Raw genomic sequence first — 24,855 nt, 5'->3', positions numbered from 1 at the left:
TTTACAGTGTCCTCTAATCCTCACCTGGCAAGAGTGTTGGCCAGGAACAGAATGGGTATGGAGACTGAATGCTTGGCTTGCCCTTGATGTAATACTCCATGCTGGGGTTGAGGCACATGTCTAGTGCACTGGTGCTCCTACCCAGGATGAATCATCTTGGATTAACCATTTTCTAGAGCCTGGCATTCCCTACTGGCCCCTCAAATGAGTACTGCATCTACACAGCGGAATTAAAAGGCATAATTGCTTTCTCAGTGCAGTGCTTCATGATTCATGTGACAAGGGTTTTAATCGGGTCTGCATGTATGCAAACCTATAAGCCAGCCTGTCTTATTCCTTCTGATTGTCTGCCCTGTAGGTATCTCATTCATTCCAAGAGAAGTAGGCGAACACCTTGTCAGCATTAAGAAAAATGGAAGTCATGTGCCAAACAGTCCAGTATCTATCATGGTGGTCCAGTCAGAGATTGGAGATGCCAGCAGAGCAAAAGTTTCAGGCCGTGGCTTGATAGAAGGACGCACATTTGAGATGTGTGATTTCATTGTAGATACAAGAGATGCAGGTTAGTGCTTATGGGAAGGCTCCATTTTGCAACAGTGCTTCAGCACACTTTTTTTTCTGAAGGAGGCCTGAGTTATGGGCTCTTGAGGATGGTGCCTTTCTGACCTTTGGATTATGCTTTGAATAGTTTCAAATGGAGTGTAGCTGCTCCTTTCTTCCCCAGATCCATGTTATCTGACCTTCAGTCCTGAAACACAATCCCAAAGTTGTCTAGTGCAAAGTGTGAATTAGTTGCTGGCCCCAAACCTTCTTATATACTAAGTATTCATGCTACTACATTTTAATGCTATTAAAGTTGTAAACAAGTGTAAAGCCTTTCAGAGACTCTCTGCCTGTTAGCTTAGTCTTAGGTGTTACTTCTAACAGATTCAAGAAGCCTATTTGATGATTTGCATATAGTAGCTTTTCTGGGTTTTTTCCCATGTAGTAGGATAGCGTGTGTGTGTGTGTGTGTGTGTGTGTAAATCTTTTTTCTTTATATGCCTCTTTTTTGCAACAGGGGAAGGTGCACTTACAAAATCAGGAAAATGTGGGTGTAAAACTGCAAGTTTGAGAGGGGATCCAAGGATAGTACCTGAAACTCCTACCCCTGTCTGAAACTAATTGAGTACTGACAACATAACAATCTAAGTGTAAAAGGCTATACCTGACCATGTGAGTGGGTTTTTTAACAAAAAAAAAAAATCCAAAGAGCTGTGTAAGCTCATAGGCTTCTTACACCAACAGATGTTGGTCCAATAAAAGATATTACCTCACCTACCTTGTCTCTCAAGTTATACAATGGTAGCCAGAACACACACCGCAATAAAAATAGCATTAGACTATCTTTATTAAAGGCTTCATGTGACTAGTTCATCCATGGTCTCTTCTGACCTTGGTATCTATGAATCTATATGCTGAAATGACTGGCATACTTGCTTCAAAATCAATTGCCAAGCTTGGATTTGAACCATGTTTGACTTCAAATCATTGTTCATAACTTGATTTTTTTTTTTTCCCCACTGTATGTGGGGCTAAACTAACATGTTGCAACTTGCAGGCTATGGTGGGATCTCACTGGCGGTTGAAGGACCTAGCAAGGTAGATATTCAAACAGAAGACCTAGAAGATGGAACCTGTCTAGTATCATATTTTCCAACTGTACCTGGTGTGTACATAGTGTCCACTAAATTTGCAGATGAGCATGTTCCAGGTAAGAAGGAATGGCTTGCAGCTTGCTGTACCTGACTCTGAGTTAATACCTCCTAACTGCTGTACTGGATCACTAGTTTTATATTTGTTGCCTTGGCTGTGCCCTGTTTGATGCAGATGTTAGGATGTGCTTGTTTTGAAACAGCTGCTCTCTAAGGGAGCATTGAGGTAACCTCAAGGGAAGATGTGTACTGCATCTCTAATACCAGTCTATTAGCCAAATTAAGTGATGTTCAAAATATAAAATGGTAGTATGAATGCTGGGGGGTGAGAGGGTTAGTGGGTTACATGCTCTGGTTCACCTCTCCCAGAATAACTGCTTTAAGGAGGGGAAAGACCAAGAATATTGGCAGGACCATGCCTCAGATTGAGTAGGGGGAAAGGATACTAGAAGGCCCTACTTTCTGAACTAAGCCCCCTCTACTGCTGAATTCACACTGTATACCAATGCAGGAGGGGAAAGGAATCTAAAATCCTGACTAAGTGATACTTTCTGCAGGTGCACAGACACCAGGATTAGTCATCCTCTTCTGCAAGCATGTTCAGAGCAGGGGGAGCCCAGTACCATAACTTGGGTGTGGGAGGAGAGTGGATTTCTCCCTTCAGTGTCTGTGCACGCACACGTTCTCTGAAGAAATGTGCAGTAGTGGTGGCCTTTATTGGAGAGGCATCAAAAAGGTACTTGTTCAAATAGAGTAGCTGGTCCATTAATCTTGCTAGTTTTTCAGCTGCTGCATAGGATTAGTTAGCAAATGGTACCAAATCAGACTCTTGAACCTTTGGGTTTTTCACTAGGAGTAAGTGTCCAAAATTTCTTAGCTGTGCAGATTGTATTTATTTACTGTCTTTGGCTAGGTATTGACTAAGTATCTTTTATTTCTCATCACTAATTAGAAAAATCTAAAACTGTTTCAATCTTTAATGAAAAATCCTACACTGCACTAGCTTTCAAATTATTTGCAAGCTGAAGTGTTGTGCTACTTACAGGTAGTCCATTTACGGTGAAAATAAGCGGTGAAGGAAGAGTGAAGGAGAGTATCACACGTGCAAGAGGAGCTCCCTCTGTTGCAACAGTTGGAAGCATGTGTGACCTTAACTTGAAAATTCCAGGTAACGCTTCCTGACTGGCTATTGCACTGCACAAGGTTTAACTTCATGTTTTACATCCATGCCTCGCTTCCCACAGAAAACATAGTGGGAACATGGAACTTGCAAATGATTGCTTGTTTAGCATGCTGTTAGCTAAAATGCCAAGTGCCTTAATAAGACCTGAAACTTATTTAGAGTGCATTTATATTTTAATTCCAATGCATTAGTTAAGCTGTTAAGTAGGCTGTAACAATGTTTAACAAATGAAGGAATAACTTGCTGAATAAATCAAACCACATCTAGTGAAGTGGAAAGAGCTATACAACAGTTACTGTACTAACTTAACTTAGAGGCTACTTCTGTGGAACTCTTGTTTGTATTTCTACTTGGCAAACTTGAGGGAAAACATAGGCTTTTGAACAATATAATCTTTAAATCCACTATCACTTCCTTAGTGTGGAGTAAATATTTCAAAATGCTTATGAAATATTTTCAGTGAAGTTTTTTCATTCAGCAAATAGCATTTAAATATTTATAATACAAACTAGTTATCTATGTATCCTAAAGTGAAGTTGGGTAAACCACAGCTATAGTACCTGAGCCACTTATTTACCGTTTGTAGTGGAGGAATTTTATAGCTGTATTTTGACAATATTTCTCAACTTCTATTACGATGGCTCTCCCCAGCTATTCTTGCATCTTCCCTTCCCTTTATTTCATTTCCTTATTGCCTTCTCTTAGTGACTCTGTTCCAAATGGCTGTCTCTGTAGGAACTCCCTCATTTCTCTTGTCAGTTTAATCACTTTTGTCTGCTGACCTGAAGGACAATTGCCCGACTCAATTGAGAGAACCTGTCATATATTTTCATGCTGGATGAGCTACTGTCAGGAGCCAGACTTTCCAGTCAGTCTGCCTTTTGGGTCCACAGCAGTACAAAGTGCTCAGTGGAGGCTATGGAGGGTGCATTTTTAGCACCAGGCACATGGAGTCCAAGAGTGGCAGTGTGCTCACATTTAATTACCCAGCCTGACTTGCATAAAATCCCATTTTTACTGAGCATGATGTTAAAAAGTGAATATCCATGGGCAGAAATTTAGTGCATTAAGGGAGGGAATTTTAAATTAAATGAAATTCAAGAAGCAAGCAAATCTCCATATTAGCCCTCTTAAAAAAAAAAATCAGAAAAGTTACTTGTAGCTACTTCCATAATCTACTTTCTGGATTAGGTAAATTAGCTTATGGTGAAAAAATAGCTTATTTTCAAGAATACTGCTGAGTTAAACCACAATATTCTGAAATTATTTCCATGATATTGGTGACTGTTTTTATAAATGTCACCATCAGTATGCTCCTTTATATCTTGAATAATTGTGCAGGCATTTCATGCTTTAATGGCTGGCTGGCATTTCGCCTTTTTCCTAGGAAACTACCTGGATATTGCTGGCTAGGGTAAATGATTCCACTGTGAAGACAGTGGAAATCCATGCATACTAGCTCTTGACCATCTTCTATTAACCATGTCTATGGTGCTTTGCAAGCATGATCATAAATCCATACATTTTTGTCTCTTAGAACAAGAAACAATAGACCACCTAAACAAGCAATAGACCATACATGGGTCTTGCTCAGCCATGCCAGGCAGTACAGATATATGTTCTCAGGCTTAATGACTTCCATACTAGGAGGGTAGAACTACAGAAATGGTGTATTCTGCCCTTGTGGCAGGGCGCCCTGGATTGCCCTATTGGACTTGAAAGTAATTTTGATAGACTGTAAAACTCCCTGCCCAGAGACTGTTACCATGCCAGATAGTGTTTTGCGTCTGGGATAGCCTTAGCAGGACCAAGCATGGATGCACAGATTTATTTAAAAATTAAGTGAAAGCTAAATTATTGTTTAATCTAGCCCATAATAGATTTGCTTGCATCTGTTTTAGGTGGGATATTTTTACGAGTACCTAAGGGAGTTGGCCCTACAAAGCCCATTGACTCAAATCTCAACCTTAATCATTTTGTTCCATTAGTGACTGCTAACCTCTCACTTTCTGTCCAGAAATTGATAGTGGTGATATGACAGCCCAGGTAACTAGCCCCTCTGGAAGAACAGCAGATGCAGAAATAAATGAAGCTGGAAAAAACACATACTGTGTCCGCTTTGTGCCACAAGAAATGGGGGTCCATACTGTGGATGTCAAATACAGAGGACAGCATGTCCCAGGCAGTCCTTTCCAATTCACTGTGGGGCCACTTGGTGAAGGCGGAGCTAATAAAGTAAGAGCTGGAGGTCCAGGACTTGAGAGAGCAGAAGCTGGCATCCCAGGTGAGAATTCCATGACTTCATTACCAGACTCCTGTAGCTTGGAATACAATACAACAGACCCTTGCTAGAATGCAGGATTTGGGATCCATGCATGGTACTGCGTTAAAATGAATTGTAATTAAATCTGGGATCCACGGCTGTGACTGCATTATATGCAAATTCATGCTTTATAGATGCATGTTCTAGTGAGGTTCCGGTGTACTACATGTTTGGCAGCAAGTCAGATAGTACACTACAGTCGCCTGCTGTAAATAGGACTCTGTACAGCTTGGCTCAGCTAGAGCTTAGTTGTAATGGTGCATCATTTCAAGCTGTGTAGTGTGCAGTTGAAATACAGGCCAAGAAAAATAACATACAGCAGCATTGCATGGGTGGTGAAGGTCTTGTATAACAATCTTGAGCTTTTTAAATTCAAGTGTCCAATGACATGCTATATTGATAGGACCGTGGTAACCCTAGATTGTCTTGACATGTCGGTTCCTAGTCTACTTTTTAGCTAAACAGCACAAACCCCTAGTAGGCACTGCAAAACACTGATGCAACTTGCCTGGGTCTACCTTAGCCTAATGCCAGTGCAGCACATCTACACTAGGGATTTGCATCTGTGTTGTAAATCAATGCAAAAAGTGTAGATGGGGCCTAAAATATAACTTTTAATGTTTGCTCTAACTTAATAGATAACGCTCATCAGGTTGGGCATTAAGACTCAGACACCTGTAGTAAACCTGAATGATACAATGAATAGAGGCAGAATTATATGTTGAAGGTGCATGTACCTTCAGCCTGCCAGTGGCCAGTAACACTACCTGAGAATGAATTAACTGTTACTATTTTTTTTCTAAATCTAAATGGTAAAACTGTTAGTCTTTCTTGCTTACACATGGTAGGAGTCATCACCATGGTATCAGTATTCAAACCATTGCATAGGGAATATACTTCTTGATGAGAAGGATTCAAAATCTTCACTAGCAGTTGTCTCCAGTGAGAACTCTGCCTGTATGCTTTGTCAACAGCTGAATTCAGTATATGGACAAGAGAAGCTGGAGCTGGAGGGCTTTCTATTGCAGTAGAAGGCCCAAGTAAAGCAGAAATAGTCTTTGAAGACCATAAAGATGGCTCTTGTGGTGTATCCTACATTGCTCAAGAACCTGGTACGTAGTGAGACCAAATAATACTGAAATAACTACAGAAATTTCCAGTGCAGTCATTTTGGAGCTTCCTTATGAACTACTTCCTTGTCTTTCAGGTAACTATGAGGTGTCCATAAAGTTCAACGATGAGCATATTCCAGAAAGCCCCTACCTAGTTCCTGTCATCGAACCTTCAGATGATGCTCGTAGACTCACTGTTACTAGCCTTCAGGTGAGACATAAGGAAGCATCTTCATAATTTACCACATGCTGATTTTTTTTTTGTCCTTGTTCTCAGAGGCTATAATAATTCTAAGTTGATTAGGTGATCAGTTTTAAATAGATTCATATGTCCACATCCAAATGAAACTTGTAGCAAGGAAACTTTAAGCAACTGAAAGCCCTTTGGCAATCAAGGGAGATGTAACTAGTCTAGAGGAGATTCTTAAAAGGTCAACCTCTAAACAACCTGTATTTAAAACATTTGCCATGCTTCAGTTGCTAACACTAGGAGATTTGGGAATTCAGATAAGAGGGGGAACAGTGGTCTTGTAAAACTTGGGATTGCTCCAACTAGCTGGCAGTTGCCTATGAGTTGAATGAACCTATAGCTTCTAAATGTAGTCTAGAGCTCCTTATCCCTGAGACGTCTCTTGTAATGTGAACAGTCACTGTTTACTCAAGTAATGCCGAGTTGACTTGTAAGGGTACACTTTTTTAGCCACAGCTTTTAAACCCAAACAAAACAGTATACACTAATGTAATCAAGCATTTACTTTAGGCTTGTTCTGGGAATCCCATGTGGGCAAATAGATGAATACAAGGCAGTAATTCACTTATGTGCCAATGTCCTGAAACCACAGACTTGAACCCTTTGAGCTCACAAACAGCCAAAAATGTGAGTGAATTCCAGCTTTCCAATCCTTCTGGACTCATCTGTTACACTTAACCACAAAAAATCATGAGTTGCTTCTTGTATTTTAATATAAGTAGCATTAAAGGTGTGGCTTAAACCTAAAAACAAGTCACTTGAAAGTGAAACTGAGAACCCAGTGTAAATTAGTATGTTCCTAGATCTTGCTGCTCTTGAACTGTTCAAGTGGCTCTTGCTAGAGTTCTTGTTGGTTGGTGAGATCACTCTCCTTCGAGTTTAACAAACCTGATATAAACCAATATAGAATTTTTTAATTTTTTCATAGTTTTAAAATTAAAGTTGACATTTAACATGAGCTAGTAATTCTTTTGAGAGCCTAAACAAGGAGTTGCATGGACCTTAATTAGTCACTGTGGTATTGATGATTTTCTTGTTTCATTTAAAGACTTTTGACAGGATTGCTCTTAACTAACTTCTCTGCAGAGGGAGATAAAACTGAATATTCTGTATGACCTGTCCAAAAACCTGCACCATCAGTTAAATTTGTCATAGGTGCATTTTAATCAACTTCTACTCAGTTAAATTTATTTCCCTCTTCAGGATATAGGTGCAAATGGGATCAGGTAAAGTATGTTCCTGTTAAAAAGCATTATAGCATAACCAAATGCAACCATTCCTCCATGATAAGGACCCTATCAATTGCTTGAACAACTATGAAATACACTTGTTGGGACTGATTACTTGTTGAAGTCAAATGCAAAACGTTGATCTCTTTACATAGCATAGCAACATCTGGTTTCATGTTAGTTAATCTTTAGTTTGTCATTTGTCAGTTGTGATGACACTAAATATAGCCTGTTGCAGGAAATCTAAAATGCATTTCGTGTCTGACAGCTGCATTGATAGACTGGAATTCATTCTGAATTAATGTTGGAATGAATCAGCAGACTGGAAGTAGAACTATAGCTAATGTAACTAATCTCAAACATCTGCAAACTGACTCCCCCTGCACTGATAGTGGGTGACCAGTATTGAACATAATTGGTGATTGCATTGTGAGAGAGTAGGAGCATGAAACTATTGATGGAATGTCAAATTCCTAGCCATAAGTAAACAAGCCTTGTTGGGTAGCTGTAGAAAGTGTAATATTCCCAGTTAATCATTGACTGACAAATCCACTGTTAATGTCTACTGGACACAAGTCTGCCATTTTTTAAAACAGCAAACAATGAAGATAATGCAGAGAGCTTATGGTCAGGATAACTTAACTCTCAAATACTCAACTATGCCTTTTTCCTAGCACTGATTTTTTTGGTAACTAAACAGTGTCCTTGTAAATATTTTGTTAACAATCTAAATATATTGGTTTCTTAGGAATCTGGATTAAAAGTTAACCAGCCAGCATCTTTTGCTATAAGGCTTAATGGAGCTAAGGGCAAGATAGATGCTAAAGTTCATAGCCCCTCTGGAGCTGTAGAAGAATGTCATGTTTCTGAACTGGAGCCTGGTAAGAATTTGTATGAATGAAAGCCTACTGTATTTCAAACACAGCAGATTTCCATATATTAGATATAAATAGTTGATAACTTCATAAGTACAGTGGTCAAATATCATGTTCACGCTAGCTGACTGTTCTCTTTGCACCACCAATGTAGCTGGCAACTCAAATCATTCTGACTTATAACAAACCAGGAAAGTAAGCAACTAGTGTGGAAACCTGCCTTTTGGAACTCTTCCAACTAGAGTTGTCGAATCAGATTGTGATGCATTTTCATGCCCAGTCTCTCAAATCAACTCAGTGTAAACTTCTTCTAAAAATTAGAGGGAAAATGCTTGATCATCTTGAATAATACCTTACTTCAGGAGGCTAGAATTACTTCATTGCCTGTCTTGCTCAGTATAAATTCATGAGTTCCAAGTGCTCCCTGTTCACTGATTTGCACATAGGGCTGTTAATGAAACTTTTTTCTTTCTGGGTGCTGCAAAGTACTTGTTCTAGAACAGTCAGTACAGAACCTGATGTTTCCAAAAGGTCAGTTCGCTTTATTCAAAGCTACATTTTCAATTGGTGGTGGTTGGCTGACATGGATTTTTTAGATTGCTACAGAAATACAAACCATAAGTTGTGTTTAAATTTTCTTGTGTAAAGAATAGTCAATTTCCCATTTCAATTACTGTTTTCCTTTTACAGACTTTGGTACAGCAGTTCATGTCAAAGTCTAAATGACTATGGGAAAGACTTGCTTTTGGACTTCAAAAGCAGTTAGCACAGTTCTGCCATTAATGTTGGGTATGCCGTTTGCCTCTGGCACAGTGTTTCCGATGCCTGGAAACAGAGCTTAAGTGAAATTCAGACTCTGAGCAACTCCCACTGACATTTGTGGGAAAGTCCCATTGACTTCAAAGACTCAAATAGCCTTTTTCTTCGGGTTAATGTGTGAAGCCAAAAATGCTAAACAGTACTGTATGGTCAAGTGACTCTCAAATGTGGAACCCCAAGTGATGTAGCAATCATCCCAGAGTTGCATATTCCCCTTTCTATTTTGAGAGGGGATTTGGCTTGGCTTGATCCATATGCTGAATGGATAACAGGTTGTGCTTTAAGCTATAATAGTGACCCCAAGGACAGCAGAGCTTTCCTCTAAGTCTCTCAAATGTAGCTGGTGATCTTAACTGATGCATGAGGCAAATGGCTCTATTAGCAGATCTATCTAAAGGTATACTGTTTTTTCCGGTTAAGATCAGTTAAGATCTCTTGTTACTAAACAAGATGGGAAAGGGAAGAGTTTGACAAACTATTAACGGCACCATATTGACCGAAGTCCTTCAGATTGAAAGCAGGACAACTTGTGCAACCCAGCTTGCCTATTCTGGGTCCTCAAATTTTACTGGATGTTAAGGAGTTGGTCTGAGGTTTTTATGTCCTCACTGGCATTATTACTGAAATATTTCACTGTGCTTGTCTTACAGATAAGTATGCTGTTCGTTTCATCCCACATGAAAATGGTATTCACTCCATTGATGTGAAGTTTAATGGAAGCCATGTGGTAGGCAGCCCATTTAAAGTCAGAGTCGGGGAACTAGGGCAGGCAGGCAATCCAGCGCTTGTTACTGCATATGGACCTGGCCTAGAGAGTGGTATCACAGGTAACTTCCCTCTTAAAATTCTGACATCAGACTGAAAATACTGTTTAGCTCAGTGGAAATTTCCCCCTCATGCTTCCAAAGAGCTGTTTTTCAGACTGATTTTTATACAATGGTAAATGTTTACTTTCTCCTTGCCAAGGCAGCTAAACTAACAAGCGTTCTTCCGCCTTTATTTTCTTGTACACATTCTTATTCTGCCTTGTTATAAAGCTTACTAGGGTTGTAAAACCAGCAGCTTGCAGGATTAAAGACCAAATTCTGGTGGCTGAAGCAAAGATTTCACTTGTATTGGTGAAAAACTTGGCTAAGCAAATCAGTGTCAGTTAGCTCAACTCAACTTAGGTGGTCCCTTAGAGCTCAGGAAATAGTTTGGCTTTATTCCCACATGGGAAGCTCTAACACATGAGGTATGCAGAAGAAGATGGAGGTGCCTTTTCAAATAAAGGCATTTTAAACTTATTGTCAGAGAGCTTTGGATCAGAATTGGTAGTGCAGAATGAAAATTATTCGAGCCCAGATCCACAAAGGGACTTAAGTGTTGCAATGCTAAGCATCATGGAGGATTAACTTTTAGGTGCCTAGAATATCACACAAAATACTGTAGTCAACAAAGGCTGAGTGAGGTGCCCAAGCTCCTATACAATGAATGTGGGAGAGAAGTGCCTTGGAATGCAATCCAGAAAAGCCAGGACACTAGGCAGGGAGCTGCCTAAACTGGCCAATAGGAGATGCTGACAGGGAGGGATGGAGCCAAGGGATGCACCCCTCCTTGAGAGAGGTCACTGTCTCTGCTTTGTGATCCACAAACAGGAACCAGTCTCTTGGAGTCAGGCGGTTTAGGTGCGTAAGTATCTTGTGTGAGTTAGATGCCTGCCTTGCTCCACATAACCACTTTTAGCGCACTTGCCTGGTATGTGAGAGATGGAGGTTTGATTCCCCTGTGCAGCAGAAGGGTAGAGAGGTGGAAGATTCCTGTTCAAATACTCTTGGGAGTGCTCTGACCATTGAGCTATAGGGTATTCTGAGCCTCACTGACTCTCCATTGAAGCTGTTCTGCTGTGGCTAAATGAGGGTTTGGAGCAGGGGCACTGGAGTCTCGGTCTCACTTTGCAGGTGGGTGCCCTAACTAATGGACTAAGTAGGTTCCACTCTGGTCCAGTAACTTAATATTTATCCACAGTGGATAATCTTCAACAGATGGATAGAGCTCCACATCACAATCACATACCCAGTGCTTAGTGCACTTTGAGAGGTAGGAGACCCCTGTTCAATACTAGCTTCTCTCTGGCAATGGGGTGGAAATGGAACCTGGGTCTCCCACATCCCAGGTGAGCAATGCAACCTAGTGGTTAGAAGTTAAGGTCGGTGGCACCTTTGGCAAGGTGTTTTTTTTAAAGGACCTAATCTGGTAGGTGACCTCTGACCACACCTACTAGATAGACATTCGTCCACCTATCTTGCCCAGTTTGTGAATTGCTCTGGGCCTTGGGGTGGGAAATAAGTGTTTTGGTGCTTAGAGGGACAGCGCTGTGTGTGTACATAACCCTTCCCCCCAAGGCCAGAACTTAAGTGCCAAGTGAGTTTAGGCACCTACCTACACTACAGGTTCACCAGGAGTTCTGTGGATTGCAGTGGAGCTTAAACCTGGGACTTAAGCTCCTAAGCACCTTTGTGGATTGGGGTCTCCGCTAGCAAAGGTGCAGATCTTCTTCTCTACGTTTCCCAACTTAAATTATATTGCTATATAACACTTGAAAGCTGACGAGATGCTTGTTACTTCCTGTTAGCACTTAGCAATTTTAGAAGTTTAAGGGGGTCTTTAAATGGCAGCCAAAGCTTAAATTTAAAGAGAAATTGCATCTCTTGATTGTGTATTAGGAACTGTATAGAGAAAGCTGGTTTAAAATCTTGCTTAAATACTGCTCTTGTTGGCGGTCTGGAATCTCCATTATTTCAGCTCTCCTGCCTGCAAATAGTCTGCCAGTTTCTTTAAACATTCAAATGAAGATGTCTTAATTTTACCCTTTGTAATAAAATAGACTTTCTTGTACTCCATGGTTTCCCTGCTTCATTTCCTTTCTCCCTGCTGTGGACTCGTTGCAGTACTTCCATTCTTGAAAGGTAGAATGTAGATCCCTAGCAATCCCTGTGTAGAGCTGTTCCTGGCAGTGTAACCAGCGGGGTGCAGAAAAGCAGTGATGGATATAAAATATCCCACCCTTTTTTACCCAAGGGAAATGAAAATCCCCACTGTCAAATTTCCAATTAACATGTTTTATGGATTTAAAAAATTCACTCTAACTTTTGCACTGAAAGATGATTGTATTAACTCGCAGAATGTGGTCAATGTTCCCTTATGGAACTAAGAGTTCCTGTTAACCCTGGAACTGCTGGAGGCAACATGGCAGGACTCCTGAACAATAGACCAGTCTGAAGGACTAAGTTTTGGTAGCCAGGAACACTGGAAACCATTTATCCCTCGTAGTCCCTTAAATCTGCAGAAAAGGGCAGTTGATTGTAAACACTGGTGGAAGTCACTTCTACAGGAGGTCAAGTTGAACATTAACACACACAGAGGGCATGTCTACACATGGATAAACCACAGCTGACCATGGTCAGCTAGTTCAGGCTTGGGCTCCAGCTCTGGGGGCTGAAAAATTACTGTGTAGATGTTTGGGCAAAGGTTGGAGCGCAAGCTCTGGAATCCTGCGAGAGTGGAGAGTCCCAGAGCTCAGGCTGCGTTCAGAGCCTGAATGCAGCCTGAGCCAGCCAGGGATGTCCCACAGGTCTCTTGTCCCTGTGTAGTCATACCCATAGCTGCACAAGCAGAGAAAGGGAATAGATTCCTATGCTGCATGGTGTAAACTGATCACTTACAGAGGCAAGGAAAGAATGCTCTTCCAATAAACTGAGTTGGATTAAAAGAGAATCTCCTTCCCAAGGACACTGAGTACTGGCTAATGCTAGAGAAGATGCCATATTATGTGGACTCCTTAGTCTGATACAGGATTGCACATCTATATTCCTCCATTCCCCATGGTAGCAGGCATTCTACTAAACAGTTCCTACTTTCCACTGGTTAGAAAACAGGAATTAGCAACTTTTGTTGAATCTGATGCCACATTTAAAGACTTAAACTAGACTAGGAATAATAAACCTTGGAAAGGGAATGTTAAATTAAGCTTAATCGTAGTTTGGTCATCTGTGCGCAGCTGACCTGCTTTGAGATTGCAGTTTTTGAGGCTATAGATATCGGACAGACCGAGACTGAAAGCCTTGCTTAAAGCTTTCTTTGTGATGTTGATAGCATTGTGCTGTTACTGCTAACACAAATCGGTACTTACTGATTCTGTAACTGAAACAAAGCTTTGTTTCTACTCCAGCAGAATGCTTGGAGTGCTACCCAAAGTGATCTGATTAACTGTTTTACAAGAGTTGTAGTCAAAGATTTATCCTGACCAAGTGTTGCTGATGTGATCTATTGACAACTCTTAAGGGGGCCTTCAGTGATGGGTGGCTATAATCATGCAAGGAGATGGGGATCTTACCTGGGTTTAGGATTGGAGCAGACCTACATCAGTGTAGGCTGCAAAGGGGACTGAAAGGTTTATCTTAAGAGTTTTTTTAATTGCCTTTAAATTAGCCTCTCATGCATAAAAGATCCTCCCCAATTCCTGTTAAACTCCTGAAGGGCTTTTCTCCTCTTTCTGATGCCCAAGAAATGGGCAAAAGCATTTAATTAGGAATAGCCAATAATGGCTTCATATAGGTAAAACATGGAGTAGAACTTCTGAAAACATGCATATTAGAGGCAAAATTCTGCTTTTATACAAGTGTAAAGCTGAGGTAACCCCACTGAAATCACTAGTTTCATTGGCATGAGGCCAGAATAAGTGAGCAGAACTGGGTCAAAGAGCTTGACCTACTGTATTTATCTGTTTCAAAGCATCAACATCGCTTAAGCTACTCATGGCCGTCTTGCTGTTCCATACACTGTAAAGGTGACCAAGCTTTTAAGTACCATATTCTTGCCTTGCTTTACTAGCTGAATCACACACTGATCTTGTGTAACAATACATGCTGGTGATTGCATACATAGGTAAGCATTACCACTTTGCCTACACCCTTGGTTTTTATTCTTATGCTAAACCTTTTTCCAGGATTGCAATCGGACTTTCACATAAACACAACCAAAGCTGGTCCAGGAACGCTCTCTGTTACAATTGAAGGGCCCTCAAAGGTGAAAATGGACTGCCAGGAAACTCCTGAGGGTTATGATGTCATGTATACACCAATGGCTCCAGGAAACTATCTTATTGGAATTAAATATGGTGGACCTACCCATATAGTGGGCAGCCCTTTCAAGGCAAAAGTCACAGGTAAAAATACTAACCAGTGATGGCATAAACTAAAGACTACTAATTTAGTTCTGTAGCATTTCTCTGTGTAAGACCACAAAGGGATTTATTGGCAGCAATGTTGAAGACTATGAAGGGCAGAGCATTCCCCCACCTCCGATCTTCTAGATAACGAGATCCTATTTCAGAACTAGTTGAGACAAGCACCACTGAGGTGCTTGCTATTGAAAGCTTGTCCGTGGCTGAACTAAAACTTCCCTAGAACATACTGAATCCAGCAGTTCCAGCACACTGCATTAGGGGTGAAACAGCTCACTTTTCCCAGTGACAACTACAAAACTTGTCTCTTGCTGTGATATAAAAGGCAAATTTACTGGATGCAGTCTAGTCTTTGACTTTTCCTTAGAGGTTCCCTTCCTTTAAGGACAAGGACATGCATATCTACAGATAATGGTACCTTCTGAACAGCTTCCTTAAGAAAATAAGGCAAACTCAGTGGATTTTCATTGTCTAATACTGTGCTCAAAGCATGGAATGGAGTTCAGTTTCTAAAACTGCCAGTGGCCTTGATGTGCTAAAGATCACACTGCACAATTTATCTTAGTTGTCACATCTGTAAAATGCCACCACACTTGTGCAAAGTCCTGGGCAGACTGTTTGTAGAGTTTTCTACAAAGTTGCACCCACTCTGTTCTGGCAACTCAAGTGTATAAAGTCTCGCTGGCCTTTAGCAACTCGAGCACAATTCTCCTTTCTCTCAGCCAGTTTGTTTCACTTCATGAAATCTGAAGTCCCTGTTGGCTTTCAAGCAGTGCAGCTGTCTTGGTGTTGGCTTAAAAGCACTAGGGTGCTATTGCTTCCAGAAATAATAGTGCATGTTCATTCAAATCATCTATCATAATAGGAGCCAATCTACAAAAGCATAATGAACAAATCCATCTTTAAATATTGCCCAGTATTAATCATGGTTCATGTACTACTCTTAAACTGTTTGCAAGCATAACTAGCACCTGATTTGTAAATCAGAATGTTCAAGAAACAGAAAAATCTTGATTACTTGCTGTGTGAAGTCGGCAGTGTGCATATTACCATGCTAGATGCAAACTGAATACTTTGTATTAGCCTCTGTACTGCTGAAGCAAAAATCAGGCTTGAGTGGAAGAGTGCTAATGCTGTTCTCTAACCTCTTTATACCTATCAGTCCTGAGTGCATTTCTTCCTGATTAGAAATCCAGGTTCACCACCAACTTAGAGTGGGCAGTGAACAGAAGAGAACTGAATTAAAAGGTCTGTTTTCTAGAACATGGATGTGCCATGTTTGTGTAGTGTCAGTAGTCTATCCTTGTTCCTGACAGAACCTCCAGGTGCTACTGCAGCGAAGTGATTAAGATCAAAATATTAGTCCAGCCTATTGGCATAACTTTCTGACTTACTAGAATTCCTTCTAAATGTACTGAGAACCCTGCCAATTGCAAATCTGTCTTCCTTTTCTAGGCCAGCGACTGGTTAGTCCAGGCAGTGCAAATGAAACTAGCTCAATCATGGTGGAATCGGTGACACGGTCATCAACAGAAACTTGCTACAGTGCCATTCCCAAGTCTACATCTGATGCCAGCAGAGTGACCTCCAGAGGTGCAGGACTCTCAAAGGCTTTTGTGGGTCAAAAAAGCAGCTTTACTGTAGACTGCAGCAAAGCAGGTATGGGTTTAAGGATTTGATCTCAAAGCAATACATATCTGCAACTGTTTAATTTATGGCCTTAAGGGTCCAGTGGGAGACTGGGATGAAAAATCTAAGCTCTTGGGATCCCAGGGAGGTAAACTGCCAGCTAACTGAATTCCTCTCTAGAGTATAGGAATGTGACTGACTGCTTTGAACTGCCTATTGTTACCCATTAATCAGAACTGAATGAGTGGCATTTGACTGATGCATCAGGCATAAACTAGCATAATGACAGGAAGAAGGGGAATAATCAGTTGTGTTGAAATCCATGCTGTGGGAGGAGAGGTTTGTTTTGCAACTCTTACATTTGCTCTAATGAAAGATTGTGCATAGCACCATGCATGTGAGGCCCAATAAACTAGTGATTGAGTAGATAACAGACACTGCCTGAACTCTGAGCCAGGGACTCTACAAAGTAAATCTAAGGGCTGGTCTTCACTGTGCGCTGGATTGGCAGGTAGTGATCGATCTATCACGTCTTGTCTAAATGCAATAAATCCCTGAATGCACTTCCCCATCAATGCGGCAGCAGCAGTGGTCGACTCACTGCTGTCCTCATGGCCAGGTAAGTCGGCTTCAGATACGCTGACTTCAGCTATGCTATTCATGTAGCTGAAGTTGTGTATCTTAGGTTGACTCCTTCTGTCCCCCAGTGTGGAGCAGAGTTAACAGATGCAAGTGAAGTATTCAGGGTAGTCAGCACAGTCACTAGTCTTTTAATGACACACTGTAAATACCAACAATTAATGAGCCAACTTTCGTAGGTATCGAAAGGATTTTTTTATAGTGGAAAAGATAGCACAGCCGTACTCCAAATTGTACTTTCTTGCAGTACTTGGCCCTCTTTCTTGTGTTGTAAATTCTGGTTCTGGCTGCCCTTAGTCCTTATTTTCAATTTATGGTTAACATTGATAACACAATTTAAAAAATGAATTCTGTAAAACCATTGACACCTTGAGGGTTAACTAACAAAGTTAAGAGTGCCAGATGATAGCTACGGCCTAAAGAGTAAGTCAGCTTTGCAACCTCGAATTCAAATTTGAGTGGATGGAATTTTTTAAAAGCCAATTTATTTTACACATTCTACTTTTTAAGAGGTATTTTTTAAATTTTTTGCAGCCCCTTGCAAGTTGTAAACAGTATTATGAAAGACCAAATAAATACTTTAAGCTTGCTTGGCATAGGTAAACCCCTTTGAACTTTTTTCCTAAAATGGCTTTACACTCTGGAAGTTGCTTTTGTAAACTGCAAGTTACAAGCAGATGACGCATTTAAGTTGCTTTTTTACTATTTTAATTTGCCTTTTAGGACTTTTTACAGTCCTCCCTCAAGGTGGCAATTTTTGTTAGTGTTAGCTATCAAGTAATCTTTGTGAAACTGCTCTTTGATTTGGGTTTTCTTTGTCTTAAGGATAACTAGATATTGTCTTTTTCCATTGCTGCCAAGGGGTTCTATTGTTTGAAAATTTCAGTGGCATTTAACAGACCTTCACTGTGCTTTGCCAAGCATTTTTCTCCAATACCTTGCTCTGGAGTTTCTTTTGCACCCAGTCCCACTTTCCCTCTAATTCTCTGGGGAATTAATTGGGTCCACCCTTCTATTTGACACACTTCTCCAATGTGGTATTGACTGCCTCAGATTTAAGCCCTTACAAAGGCTTGTGATCCTTGACCATAAAGCTACAAGTGTAATAAGCTATACTGTTACCTGCTTCAGATGAATGGAATGAGTCATGGCACCACTATGTTGGGGGGGTCCCCAAAAACCCATTCAACTCCAGTCTTATTCCTCAGGTTCCTTTTTATTTGACATACATCAAAGCTGTGCTAGTTGATCAGATGGAAGCGTAGGGTGGATATAGGGTATACCACACATCCAAAATTACACTGCAAACTTGTACATTGCATTTATTATACATTGCATCATGTGTTTTGGGATTGTCTTGGTCCCTTTATAGGAAAGTCCCTGTATAGCATGCATTGTCCATGCATGACTTATTCTTTCTCTCACATAATCCAGGGTTATCTTGTCCTCTGTAAAATGGCTCCCTGGGTATTCCTCCTCATTTTAGCTAGTATAGACATTGTTTCCAGCCTGCTGATCCATTTACTTCCCTAATCCTGTCTCCTAAAACATAAGGCCCCACCCATGTCCAATTACTCATGTCAACCCAGGCCAATGATGGTAGCAACATCTTGTATGCAGGTCAGACATCATACATGCAGACTAAATGTTAGCTTAATGAGGAGGGTGCTTCCAAAGATGTAAATACAAAATCCTTCTAGGTTCTAAAATGGCTTAACCAAGCCTCAGACTATTGCTAGATAAACAAATCACTATACCAATGGCCCAAAACACACAACAAGATGGTAAGCGCTTTGGGTTGGAAGACCATTTTTGGGGTGGTACAGCAACAAAGATGGTTGGTAAGTCACCTGTTACCTAGTCATAATTATAAAAGCTAATGGTCTCTCATTTGTACCATAGGTTCAAATATGCTGTTAGTTGGTGTCCATGGACCTACAACACCATGCGAAGAAGTTTCTGTGAAACACTTGGGAAACCACCAATACAATGTAACTTATGTGGTCAAAGAGAAGGGTGACTATGTTCTGGCAGTGAAGTGGGGCGAAGCACACATTCCTGGAAGTCCATTCCATGTCACTGTTCCTTAAGTTTTCTACGATCTATAATCTCTGCATCTGCAATTCAGTTTTAAAAACTGTTTGCAATTGTTGTGAAATACAGTAACTAGATACATGCAGCTCACATTTCAATACATCCAAAAGTAAATTCTATAACTGTTTTTAGAAGTGTTCCAACTTTTTTACCTGAATAGAATACTATGTAATGTAAATCTATTTAATATCCTTTTTAAAATTGTAACTTTACTGTCAGTGGGTAACTTTCAACATTAAGAATCGTGGATAACTAAGACACTAATTTCTTTTGTGGATGTTAGACTTAAGGTATTAATTGAAAACTGGAATTTGTCTTTTGTAATTGGGTATCTTAAACTACTGATTTGAATTTTTTTTGACTGGAGATTTTACATTAAGTTGTGGAATATGACTTGGGCTGTCCCCAGTTCAAATTCTTTTTCTGTAAAGAAGTGAGGTAAAACTGGTACTAAATACGTGCCTTTGTATACTTGACCAATTTTAATACTTAACATTATGAAAAGCTATTCAAATGGCACTACCACTCAGCAAGAGAATATTTTACAAAATGCTTTGCTAATTGTTTACACTTAAGAAAAGAGTGCTTAATTTTGCTATAGCAAACCTTAAGCTACCAGGAAGTAACTTTCAGTCTGCTTTCAGTCCTTCTGCATTTAATGCCTTGTAAAACTATATTAAGCTTTTTTCCATGACACTTGTAATGGTGGCTTTAATTAGCTTGGGCTTCTAGTGAAACTTACTGTAGATTGCCAGTGTGTGATCAATCGTTACTTCCCAAAGTCTTTGCTTCTAAGCACAAACTCCAGTCAGTTGGTTTAAATCCTTTAAATCAAGTTATCCGAGCCAGGTGTGACTCCATACAGCTCATAAAAGGAAAAGATGAAAAGGTTAGCTTCACATTTGGGGTAGTCACCTGCTCCAAACTTTAACTTTGAAAACTAGCTCTGCACAGTATCATGTCTAAAATGATCAATGAATAATAGTGCTCTGAATCCACAAAGTAATGGTGGTAGGCACAAGCTACTTGATCACATCCTAATCCTTTTATGAGAACTGCAGTCCAAAGACTTCAGTAAAGCACCATCTCCTGAAATCACTTTCATGCTGCAAACTTTCTAAAATGCGCAAGGGCTCATCCATCCTTATGAGTAAGGAATGAACATTTAGTTCTAACTTTCATGATTGTGACATTTTCCTCCATAACAAATACATTCCAAATGCTGAACTGAAGCTTACTGCCAACTGCTGTTTGAGCACAAGTTTTGGCTAAATAGCTTTAACTTTGTATGATTAGGAAGGATTTGTTGGAAATATATTGATGCTTACCTCCTATCCCTAGTGAGAGGTTCCCACATACAGCTATTCTGTAGGAGTTGTATGTCAATGCACTACTTTTTGAGCACAGTTGCTTGGGGAAATTGACTTTTTTTACTGTGCTTTGTGCCTTAATGTGAAATGCTTACTACATTGTAAACTAGGACGTAAAAACAAATAAAACTGGAATAAAATGCAGGATTGTAAAATTGTATCTTAACTTATTAAAAGGTTGGCTTCATTAAAATATGCATGTTAAAAACCACCTCAGATTGTCTTCTATTTGAAGAAACTGTAATTTTAGCTTGATGAATATAATATCACGCTTAATGTCCAAGTTCCAACCACATGTAGTTAGTGTGTAAATCTACTGTCCCTAAAACTAGTCGCCACCACCAACCCTTAAAACAGTCATGTTTGACCCTACTTTAGACTTGACTAGTGTTCTCATAATGAAACTATTTGGCCATGTCTAAAACTTCCTTGACTGTCTTGCTGCTAAAATGACTAGGAAGTACATGATATTAAATCTAGGCAAAACCATCATACTGCACTGAGACACTTCACAGTTCACATGATTCAGAGTGAACTAGCAGCGCTATGTGGTCTGCCCTTTGATACAATTAAGACAAATAGTGACTGACAGATACACAGTAGAAATGAATAAGGCATATAGACTATACTGTCTCCACTCCTCAATTACTGTCTTCCTTACCACTGGTATTGCTAACTTTCAGTTCATACTCAACCACACCTGCTTCGCTTAAATTAGTTGTTTATAAGCTGCAGTTTTGTGGATGATGTGTAGTAAATATCTGACTGTGCTTGGCTCAAAAGATAAGGCACTTATTGATAAATGGTTGGTTCACCAACTCCCAAGGCAGTAGGTGGACTGAACAGCTTGCAGATGGGTAAAAATATGGAGGCTGTGGGTACCATCCATGTTGGGTCTCTAGTAATGAACATTTGGATGCTCTGAGGTTTTTTGTTTAAAGGAGTTGAAGGCTTCAGTCCAGTTCCCAGTAGAGTAGTGTCCTGTCCAGTCCTGACCCAGCACCTTGCTGGTGGTCTCAGCCAAGGACTGCATGTGGCAACTGAAGTGTTCACCCTTCCGAGTGAAGCACAGTCTTTAAAAGCTGCTGCTGTTCCTGCTGGATCTGTTGTATGTCAGTCTGGATGGCAAATGCATCAGCACTTATTTGGTCAGTCATTAAATTCATTAGTTTTGATGGTCTAAAACTCGCTTCTAGGCTAGGGGCTTTCCTTTGATAACTGAAAGGCAGAATCTGCATTTGCTAAATCAGAAAAGGTGGGTGGCTTCCACCTGCTTATTACACCCTTATCGCCTTATGTTTAACTCAGCAATATGTTGCCATAGAAACAAGCAGATGTTTCTCTAAACAAGCACTCCCACTCCAAATAATAGCTGGGAAACCAGAAACTGTTTACAGGCTACTGCTGCCAAGGTGGTTCCTGGATTGCATTTATCTGTCTTTACTAGTTACAATTGACCTAGCACAAAGCTAATGAAGCCAGGGAAAGGCTGACCTCTTCATTAATGTGAAACTATCCCACCCATTGCAGCAAGAAGGAGTTGAGGAAATGGGTGTACCTTGAGTGCTAACTTGCACTACCAAAGGTTTGCATGCTGTGCTCTGGCAGAAGTTTTTTTGCCTGCTACCATTTAATACTTCTCTGCCTTATCCTGTAGCTGACCCTAAGAATTGTCTTCACAGCCCTTCATCCAGATTGCCTTTATGCAAGACTCTGAACGCTGATTCTGTGCCACATTGCTATTTATGCTAGCGTGTAGGCCATTCTACGGGTGTATACAATATACAAGGCCTGGTGTGACTTTGTATAAAAATCCAAGTGACTTACCCACAAAATGGAACTACCTAAACATATTGCTACAAATGCTCGGTTTAGTGTAAATAACCCTCAAGTTTCATGTAACCTTTATCACTCTGGCTGTTTGTCTCAGCTCTGGGAGCAAAGTTTGCCCTATTGGAATCAAAACTTCAGCAATACAACCATAAAGCTTGAATTTTAGACATGTTAGAATTTAACTCTGGGTTCCCTTCTCTGCTACACAAACCCATTACCTACTGTAGTTCCACTAACAGTAGTGGGATTGCACACAAGGCTCTTTTAATGGGTCTCAATCCATATCTTGAAATATGGCCACCACTAGAATTTTACAAATAAAGATTATGCATAACCTTGGCTAATTTCCCAAAAATCCTTTGTGGATAGTGCCTCGTTTATTTCTGAACTGGGGGAAGGGTGAGGATGAAGGAGCTGAGACCATTCAGTTTTGAAATACCAGCTTTTTGAAAGCCACCCCACGAAAGCTAGCTGTCCCTTTGAAGCTTGCATCAACTGGGACCCATGTCCTTTCAAACTTCTGTGAAAACAGGTCAAAAGACTACTTTTATAATCTTGCATATGCCTTACCTTTTTTACTCTTCCAGCCACTTGGAGTAAGGAACAGAAGCAGCTGAATGAGTACTAACTTGCTCACTAGTGGTCATCTGAGCCAGACAGAAGGTGGCTGACTGGCTTCACTTGCAGATGACCACTTGCAATACTGCTGACTTGGGGAGACAAAATTGTGTACATGTGTGTTAGGAGGGAGAGGCGGAATGTTTTGGGAGGGCAATTTATGTTGATCTGAGCAGTTCCTGGAGGAAGCAAGGAATGATCTCAAATAGTACTCAGAACTTGGGAGTGGGGGGAATTGAACTCTTTTGGCTCTGAGGGTAAGTCTCTTATCTTTATTTTATGGTGAGCACCTAGAACATTGGGCAGGTGCTGTGCTTTGGTATAAATTCAAAACAATGGCTTCATCCCAGTGACTTCCTCAAAATGCACCCACAAAAACATGAACTACCCATTGATATAAGACAACTAGGTGTGGTTCTTAATCATATGAGAGCAGGTGAGTACAAACATACTGAAAGCCAACCCAACCTCATTCTAGGCCCTTGCACGCTCACTATGGAAACAAGCATTCCAAGGTGGGGAATCTATTGAAGAAAAATGTTCTAATTGGAGTTCCATTTAGTTCACTGGCTTTTAGTGCTGTGTTTGGGGGCATGCACCCCAAACATGGCCAGCCAAGATCTAATCAATCAATGGTCCACACACAGAAAAGTCAAGTATTCTGTGATGTTGCACTCCATATGATTTTATGAAAATATGCTAATGAGTGTGAATATTTAATTGGAATACGCTTCATGCAAAAGGCCTCCTGTAAGATGTTACAAATCTTATCTATTGAGTGTGGTTATCCCATTTGTTTAAATGTCATTCTTGTTTCTGAAACTAGAAATATGAAATGTAACAGGTCCTACTGTAATTATGCAAAGTGTGGGCCATTAATGGTGGTTTGGAATCTTCATGGCTCCCATTAACCAGGACAATTGACTATACATGGCCCTGTTTACTTGCAAGCCTTCCTGTGAGTCAGGCTGGGAAGAATGAAGGCTTGGGGTCTCGCAGGACATGTGACCATGTCACCTGGTACTGAAATCAATCTTAAACCTGGGACATTTCCATTTATGAGGAGGGGTGGGGTCCCAAAGAAACAAGATTCCTATCTTGTGCCAAAGGTATATAAGGGGGTAGAACAGAATAAAGGGGGCTACAGTCAAGAGAAATCCCCTAGCTACCACCTGAACTGGAACAAGGACTGTACTAGGAGTCTAGTCTGTGAAAGAAGCTTATTGGAATATCTGACGGTGAGGTTTACCTGCATTTAGTTTCCTACTGTATTAGTCTTAAACTTGAGTGTGTTTGGTTTATTTTGCTTGGTAATTTACTTTGTTCTCAGAGTAGCAGCTGTGTTAGTCTGTATTCGCAAAAAGAAAAGGAGTACTTGTGGCACCTTAGAGACTAACAAATTTATTTGAGCATAAGCTTTTGTGAGCTACAGCTCACTTCATCGGATGCATTTGGTGGAAAATACAGTGGGGAGATTTATATATACACACAGAACATGAAACAATGGGTTTTATCATACACACTGTAAGGAGAGTGATCACTTAAGATGAGCCATCACCAGCAGCACGGTGACGGGGGGGAGAAGGAAAACCTTTCATGGTGACAAGCAAGGTAGGCCATTTTCAGCAGTTAACGAACATCTGAGAAACAGTGGGGGGTGGGGTGGGGGGAGAAGGTTTTACTTTGTGTAATGACTCATCCATTCCCAGTCTCTAATCAAGCCTAAGTTAATTGTATCCAGTTTGCAAATTAATTCCATTTCAGCAGTCTCTCCTTGGAGTCTGTTTTTGAAGCTTTTTTGTTGAAGGATAGCTACCCTCAGATCTGTAATCGAGGGACCAGAGAGATTGTAGTGTTCTCCGACTGGTTTTTGAATGTTATAATTCTGGATGTCTGATTTGTGTCCATTTATTCTTTTACATAGACTGTCCAGTTTGACCAATGTACATGGCAGAGGGGCATT

At 40.5% G+C, this 24,855-nt stretch overlaps 1 protein-coding gene across 6 annotated transcripts in view; it reads left to right on the top strand.

The window, feature by feature from the left end:
• Window positions 1-20,652, top strand: part of FLNB (filamin B) — a 109,258-nt gene extending 88,606 nt beyond the window's left edge. For all 6 annotated transcript variants that reach the window (XM_043519965.1, XM_043519966.1, XM_043519964.1 and 3 more), the window contains 11 exons: window positions 359-562; window positions 1,601-1,753; window positions 2,740-2,862; window positions 4,895-5,161; window positions 6,175-6,312; window positions 6,408-6,523; window positions 8,540-8,672; window positions 10,136-10,312; window positions 14,473-14,691; window positions 16,165-16,368; window positions 18,880-20,652. In XM_043519965.1, the coding sequence (XP_043375900.1) occupies window positions 359-562; window positions 1,601-1,753; window positions 2,740-2,862; window positions 4,895-5,161; window positions 6,175-6,312; window positions 6,408-6,523; window positions 8,540-8,672; window positions 10,136-10,312; window positions 14,473-14,691; window positions 16,165-16,368; window positions 18,880-19,067 (1,922 nt within the window). In that variant the 3' untranslated portion in view covers window positions 19,068-20,652. The remainder of the gene's footprint in view (window positions 1-358; window positions 563-1,600; window positions 1,754-2,739; window positions 2,863-4,894; window positions 5,162-6,174; window positions 6,313-6,407; window positions 6,524-8,539; window positions 8,673-10,135; window positions 10,313-14,472; window positions 14,692-16,164; window positions 16,369-18,879) is intronic.
• The last annotated feature ends 4,203 nt before the right edge of the window (window positions 20,653-24,855 follow it).

The sequence above is a fragment of the Dermochelys coriacea genome, chromosome 7, assembly GCF_009764565.3.
Source record: "Dermochelys coriacea isolate rDerCor1 chromosome 7, rDerCor1.pri.v4, whole genome shotgun sequence".
In the NCBI taxonomy this organism is placed as follows: Eukaryota; Metazoa; Chordata; order Testudines; family Dermochelyidae; genus Dermochelys; species Dermochelys coriacea.
Note: the sequence above shows the minus strand (reverse complement) of the source record. Positions and strands in the feature narration are given on the sequence as shown.